Source organism: Mercenaria mercenaria, chromosome 8 (assembly GCF_021730395.1).
Source record: "Mercenaria mercenaria strain notata chromosome 8, MADL_Memer_1, whole genome shotgun sequence".
Taxonomy (NCBI): Eukaryota; Metazoa; Mollusca; class Bivalvia; order Venerida; family Veneridae; genus Mercenaria; species Mercenaria mercenaria.
Genome location: NC_069368.1, coordinates 31,101,045 through 31,109,029, shown reverse-complemented (window position 1 = coordinate 31,109,029; position 7,985 = coordinate 31,101,045). Strand labels below are relative to the sequence as shown.

Below are 7,985 nucleotides of genomic sequence, written 5' to 3'. Positions count from 1 at the left end.
TATCACTCCATAAATATACTGCGGCCAAATAAATGTCCGAACTGCTCTTGAAAAAGGTTTTATCTAGCTTCAGCCAAATAATGGTGTCATGGATATTTTTGATAAGAGAGATCCCATCCTTAATACTGTTTCTAACATATATAACTATACCCCCGCTTTTACGTTTCGCATTTCGGTGTCTAAATTTTCTATAAAAATTGTAACAGTGTTACCCGACTAGGTCTATTTTACTAGATTTATTTGTCCACGCTTCCGTAAGAATGATGATGTCATTATCAGTTAGCAAAGATATAAAGTTTAAGTCCTCCCTTTTACTAGCACTTAGCCCATGACAGTTCCGGACTAAACACTTAAGCCCATCCGGCCCCTCCTATACATCCTTGACTGGTTTCCCATTCACGTAAAGAGTGTCATATGATACCCATGCATGTTTCCCGGCTTTCTTTTCCTCTTTTATCCTCTTGATAAGCTGTCTCCTCTTGGCCATGATCTCCGAGGGAAATTGTTCCGACACATAATAGTTAGTGTCTCTCAAGTTTTTACTCTGGCCACGGACCATTTCCCTATTACCGAAAAAACTAAATTTACAAAGGATACGGCGCGATTTTATTTCTTCCTCTCTGGCCACACCGTTTCTTATATTTTGTTCAGACCTGGTACCATTTCCGGTTGCCGGTGCTTGTGGCACTGGAGTAATCCCTGTACGATGCACACGCTCAATCCTTATATTATTAACTATGTCCTGTACAATTTTGAGTTTATCTACCATGAATTTGCGCACAATTTCCTCAGTTCTCGCAGGTTTCTCCGCCGGCTCTTCTTCAATATTACCGAAGATTAGATTATTCCTCATACTTTGCGATTTCATATAGTTCACTTCATCTTTCATTTTTAAATTTTCCTTTTCCAGGTCCAAAATTTTACTCCTTGCCCCCTCTAGATCCATCTCCGCTGAATCCACTCGCATTTCAACTTTATCTACCTTTTCATTTGTGGCTTTCGAAGTAGAGTCAATGAACAAATATCAATTGTCAAATGGTAACTGTCAAATGATAAATTCTAACTGTTATTGCAAAACTGTGACCCATTACACATCCATTGTGTAACTTTGTGTACTTTATAACATTGTTTTAATAAGTTTAGTAAAACAGTTTCGGTCTGATGTTGTATTGCATGCTGTTGCTTCATATAAGATTGGTAGAACATTTTGCTTTCAACTAATCGAAGGAGATACAGATCAGTGTAGGAATAATACACTGCATCTTAAGGTCGATGTCACAAACCTATCCCAAGGGCTTCTGCAGGCGTTAATACACAAAACAAACGTGTATTGTCGCTGTTCTTGCATAAAAAAAAACATTACGCGACGACTGAATGCATTGTTTTCATATGTGATGACTTTACAATTCCGGAACATTTTTAGTTACTATTCGGTTGTTCTTGGAAACGGTAAACATGTTTTAAATATCAATAACCGGGGCACACATAACAACAACACTACTAAAAGCGTGATTTGAAGGTTTTTGAGCATCTTATTTTTATTTTTAGTTATTACAAACGTTACATTACACATAATTTTGCATATATCTTAAAAATTTGATTAACAGGAACACAATTTTAAGAACAACAACTTTACATTTGAATTATTTTGAGTACGAACACACTTAGAGTACGGATGAGTACGAAGCTAGTGACTAGCTTCCAAGGTTTATTATATGAATTCTTCGAAAAATCAGGTAAAAACAAACCGACTGATACTAACAAAAATCATTAATATAATACCTAAAAATGGGCAATAGCACAAGTTACATGCGATACTTATTTATTCACAGTTATCTACAATAACTGAACAGACACTTTGTAAAGGGAGTAAACTCTAAGAGAAGCTAGTGCGTACATTGATGGGGGCAGTACGTTTGGGGTTGGAAACTGATACAGCTAAACATACTTTGGATTGCATTGTATCTATATTGCTACAAGAAGAGAACAAGATGCAGATGCCAAATATCAGTCTGCGCAGAAATACATACATACGTCCCTGGCAAAGCATTTCAAAAATAAAAATCATGTATTAACAGCACGTGAATTGCCTTGTTTGCACACGATTTTTCTCCCGTTTATACATGGGCGGATCCAGTGAAAAAAGTAGTTTTTATGCAAGAATAAGCAATAAAGTTAAATATTTTGTGAATAAGTATTTATTATTTGGCAGTTGGCATTAGGTATTTGACATTTAGCAGTTGGCATTTTGGATTAAGGATAATGCACATATCATATGTGTTTTTAATATTTGTTTATAAGTAATTTGCATTTAGCATTAAGTATTTGGGATTTAGCGTTTGGCAATTAGCATGTCGCATGTGCCTTCGATGTAAATGTATAAGACATAGCATTTGATATGTTCAATGAAGTAGTATTTTACCATTAAAGCCCTGCTTCGCGGCTATTCAAATTCTATTGTGTGTATGCAACCCATGATTACAATAGGTAACAGTCAACGCCACACTTTAGCACGCAAAACCACAGGTATTTTATATAGAATTTTATATAAAATAGACTCTATTTTGACAGGCAGGCGTCACTGTTCATAGTCAGGATTTTCATGCTTTTTCAGTGACAATTAAAGGTTAAAAGGTAGGACTGGAGCAGGGCTTTAAGTAATTAACATTTAGCATTGAATATTTGGCTTTGACATTAATTATTTGACAATAAGCATTCAGCACTTAGCATGATATATAGGTTTCCGAAAGGAATCAATGTAATTTTAGTTCTTACATGTGTACAAGTGCCCAGAATATCTTAAGTTAAGTAAATTGGTCAGTCTGCCTTTTATCAAGTAATTTGTTCCAAACTTTAATGCTTGACCATATACATTGTATTCGATTTTCGGTTCACCACAAATATCGTTTCTGTTCACCAAGGGCTTATTGCATATTCATTTTTTCACTAAACGTTTATTCAAAGTTTGATTTTTCTATTCTTCGCCCGAACAAGACACATTTTCCTGGAATAATATAAATTTGATAAACATACTTTATCTGAGGAATGGTGTGAATTTAAGAACAACTGTATTACATATATTAAACATTTACTATGACAATTAAATTTTAGCCAAAATTCAAGAATTATTAACACCTCCTTATTGTTGTAATAGTTTGGAAATAACTTTGAAGCTACACAATTTTGAAACTTCAGCCTTTTGGTTAGAATTCCATAATAATATTATGGCTAGTACGTTTTTCCATGAATCGAAACATGTATTTACTTAATATATGTATCACCACATTTTCTTCAAGAACTATCTTAGTTCCTCCAAAATAACGGACGAAAAACATATAAATATACATAAACATATACATTATTTGAGTATATTTTTAGCGTGAATGATATCACCCCTGTTTACAACGTTGGCATGGCCTGAGAGAAAACCATATCATGAAACTTTTTTCAATACATATCAAATGTTGCAAATTTTGTTAAAATATATGATAAATTACAATTAATACTACGGAAGAGCATTTGTGTCAGGTGTATGTTGTTTATTAACTCGAAATTTCGAGTTACTAAGTCGAAATTTCGAGTCAATATCTCGAAATTTCGAGTTACGTATCTCGAAATTTCGACTTAGTAACTCGAAATTACGAGTTACCTATCTCGAAATTTCGAGTTACTAACTACAATAGTTTACGTTGATGTATAGGTCCTAGCCAAGATTAGGTATCTGGTGTATCCATCGGGTAGCCCTACAGGGTCATATGATTAAGATGACCGAGCAGCGTTTGCTCATAAAAAAATATCGCTATTTAAACCATGTTTAAGTCTAGAAGGTTTTCGACCTGGTTTGAGCTCATATGGCAAGGAAATATAGACATACCCTACATGAACGTGTAGTAATGAGTATGACCAAGATTGGGTACTGGATAGATCTAGATTTTGAGGAGAGGTCATAGAAGGTGACCGGGAAGTATGCAAACTTAGAATATTTCACTATTTTGACCATATCTGGAAGATTTTCGATCTAGTTCGAGCCCCTACCACCCGAACATACTATACATGTAAATGAAGGTATATATCTTGGATACAGTTTGAAATCTGGAGTAGCTCTAGAGGCTGTGGGGTAGGTCATACATTGATGTATGGTAGTATATGTTCAAGTCGCTGCATGTTGGGTACAATATATGGATGTGTAGATAGATGATTCCACTTCGAAAAGTCGTCCATTACATTTTTGGCCTTTGACAGACGGACAGACGTTCAAATTTTGCGGATAAAAGGGCAAGATACGAAGTCGATATTTCGTGTATTTAACTCGAAATTTCGTGTTACTTAACTCGAAATTTCGACTTAGTAACTCTAAATTAAATTTCGAGTTATTAACTCGAAATTTCGAAATACATAATTCGAAGTTTCGACTTAGTAACTTAAAATTTCGACTTAGTAACTTGAAATTTCGACTTAGTTACTCGAAATTTCGAATTGGTAACTCGAAATTTCGAGATACATAACTCGAAATTTCGATTTAATAACTCGAAATTGCGAGTTAATAAATAACATACATCTGGCACTAATGGTCTTCCGTATAATACAGTAAAAGTGTTAATTTTTAAAAACAAATCACTTCCTGAGTTCCTTTACAATACTGAAAAAATATCTCCTTATTCCCAGGTATTGCGAGTATGTCTCCTGTACTGTTTTTAATATTTGTGATCTCGGACCTGACATTTCTGATTATTATAATGTCATGACGTTTTTTGTTTATTAGGTAAAAACATAAGAAAGCCTGGACCGGGGTACGTACGTTTGAAGTCACTCCGGACGTACAACAACAATACTTTCTGTCTCAAGATAAAAAAAATAATAACAAAAGTTATGACAAATGAAATATTTTCAAATTATATCAAATTTTCTTGAAATGTGTGGATCTCTTATACCATGAGCAAGTTTCTGTAAATAAGCAAGGAGACGTTTACATTTCTAATCATTTAGTAAACAATATATTGGTTTGTAATTGCGAAAAGTTTCAGTAAAATATATTTGGAAGAAATGTCTTCAAAATTGTTATTTTCTCATAGACTCTTACTACGAAAACTTACGTGAGATCTTAAAATCAAGCACACATTCTGAAATTTTGAAAAATCAGAGTTTTATAGAATTCTACGTTGTAGGAATAAATTAATCCGAAAGCGCAAAACTACCTGAGAACTAGAACCTGACTGTGACTCATAATTACCATTCGTCTTAATCACTAAAGTATGTGGTTTTGTAATACTTCAACTTTGTTAAGTATACCAGTCCACTTTATTTGCATTGCACTTTTATGGTCTGACTGACAAATTAATTTGTTTTGCTGTTTTTGCGATGGTGTCTTAATGATTCGAAAAACACAGAAATTTCCTCGTTGGCACTTCAAACGCTCGCTTGTGTCACAGCTTTTAGACGAAAAGGTTTATTCAGAGTTTGTCAATTCCAAAACATCTGTTAGAACAAAACAATTTACAGTCCATGAAAACGAAACACAAATGAATCTACACATCTGATAAATGTATCAATGTATCATTAATTAAAACACGTGTGTCGTTATCTACCCAGATATGCTGCGTAATTGATTCAAATAATAGTGTTGTTTCCAGAGCTTGTTTCACTGGTTTATTTATAAAGGAAAGCTCTTATAAATCAATTCTAACGCATAAACTTGTTGCACTAAAAGTAAATTGTGTTAAGCGTCATGCTTTCGTTCAACTGGAAGTAATAATCATTAAGAGTACTCGTGTTAAGTGAAAACGTATAAAATATTTAGCTTAATATTTCAATAACCTGCTTTGTTATTTACTGTTTTACATTTAACAAACTGACTGACCTTTTATTTTTTTTATTTTTGAAGAACATCCACTCCCCATGACCCAGTTTCTTGAATCCCGTAAAAATCGTTATTTTGGTGCCAGTCATGTTTATTATGAACAAGATAAATATACATATGATAACCTTTCATAATTTAGCTTTGGACTATCAAAACACCAACTTAAGAATTCAACGTTATTTAGATTATTGGACGTTGAAATGACACTCGACGTCATGAAGCCGTCGGTATGGTAGCCAGAGGGATGTCATATCATGCTGTTGTACGAAGGTTGCATTGTTCTCACTCCACTATAATGCGTTTAGTTAGACGACACCAACATATCGGCTCTGTTGCTTATCGTCCACGTTCAGGACGCAAAACAGTGACGTCTCACCAAAAAGATCGTAATATTGTAGAGATAATACACTTTTTTGTGTATTAACGTCTGCAGAAGCCCTCGGGAATGTTTGTGACCGAGACCGAAAGTATATATATCCCAAGGGCTTCTGCAGACATTAATACACCAAACAAACGTGTATTGTCACTACATTACACGACGACTAAATGTATTGTTTTCATATGTTTTAATTTCCATTCAACGGTAAACATGTTTTAAATATCCATAACCAGTGCCCAGAAATCAACAACACTACCAAAAGCATGAACTGAACGTTTTTAAACGATTTTTTATCTGTCATTATTACAAACATGACATTACCCATAATTTTGCATATTACTTAAACATTTGGTAAACATCAACACAATTTCAAGAATAATAACTTTACATTCGAATTATTTTGAGTACGAACACATTTAGAGTACGGATGAGTACGAACGTAGTGACAGCTTTCTTCGCGAAATTAGATAAAAAAACTTACCGACTGATACTTACCAAAATCATGAATATGATCCCTAAAAACAAACAATCTCACAAGTTACATGCGATTCTTATACATTCAGGGTTATCGACAAAGATTGAATCGACTCCGAAATCTAAAAGGGGAGTAATCAGTTGCTCTCTACCGTGCAACAACCAGAAACGCATTAGTCGCTCTCCACCGCGCATCAACTAGAAAACGCATTCGTCGCACTACCGTATATCGACGCCTGTCACTGGAATCTTAACCCTTATTTCAAATAGGGGTAACGTATTGATACCAGAGAGGTAACTGTGTATCACGTAACTGTGAGTTTTGGTGTTGTTGGAATCTACGATGGAAGCAAAATCAGTCAAAATGTTCTTTTCACGCATACAGACATGCTGGATTGGTAAGTTGAGGCTTAGGGGTGCACTTTACGCGCATTGCTGCGTCAGACCTCTAGAATATTTACACATATACATTTTTTATTTTATTCATCCATATATACTGTAATACCTTTTACAACTTTACTACATAAAATTGTCCCAACATCGGTATTACTTTGGCCTGTCAAAGTTGCTTTTGTTTAGCCCGTAGTGTTAGATATATGGATAGGGAAATTCTATTTTCGTTGCAATGACCGATTTTTGTTAGTCCTTAGAGTTAAATATGCGGAATATGGTAATTCTGTTTTCGTTGCAATGACTGATTTATTTACTTCCACTCTTGTAAAGGTGTATTTAATTTACACATGTTTCCATGTGAAATGCTTTTGTAAGCGGCTGCGTTTATTGAACATAGGGGTCGATTGAGCTAGAAATAGAAAAGTCTTCAAACGACATCTCCTTCTATAACAAATATCAGATTTTGAGGTAATTTCACACAAATGATCCGTGTGACACTTCAGCAAGATTTTTAAAATTAATCCGATTTGTCAAAAACCTGGACGACAGAGGGCGTTGTCACTTTTCTCCTATGTGTATAGTGGGAACTTTAAAAATCTTCTTCTTTGAAACTGCTGGTCAGATTTTTAAAAAAAATCAAACAAATGGTCCTTGTTTAACACTCTACTGACATTGTTAAAATTATTCTGATCCATCAAAATATGACTGTCAGAGGGCTTTGTCACTTTTCCCTATATGTATATAGTGGGAACTTAATTTTTTTTCTTGTATGAAACTGCTGACCCGATTTTAAGGTTATTTCACATAAATTATTAAATGGTCATTGTGTGACACTCTTCCAAGATTGTTCAAATTATTCCTATCTGTCTAAAAAAGAGGCAC

At 34.3% G+C, this 7,985-nt stretch overlaps 1 protein-coding gene across 1 annotated transcript; it reads right to left on the bottom strand.

The window, feature by feature from the left end:
• Positions 1 to 370: 370 nt before the first annotated feature.
• LOC123546200 (uncharacterized) lies at positions 371 to 967 on the bottom strand. The gene has a single exon (XM_045332394.2). It carries the CDS (start codon positions 965 to 967, stop codon positions 371 to 373), a length of 597 nt encoding a protein of 198 aa, XP_045188329.2.
• Positions 968 to 7,985: the final 7,018 nt, after the last annotated feature.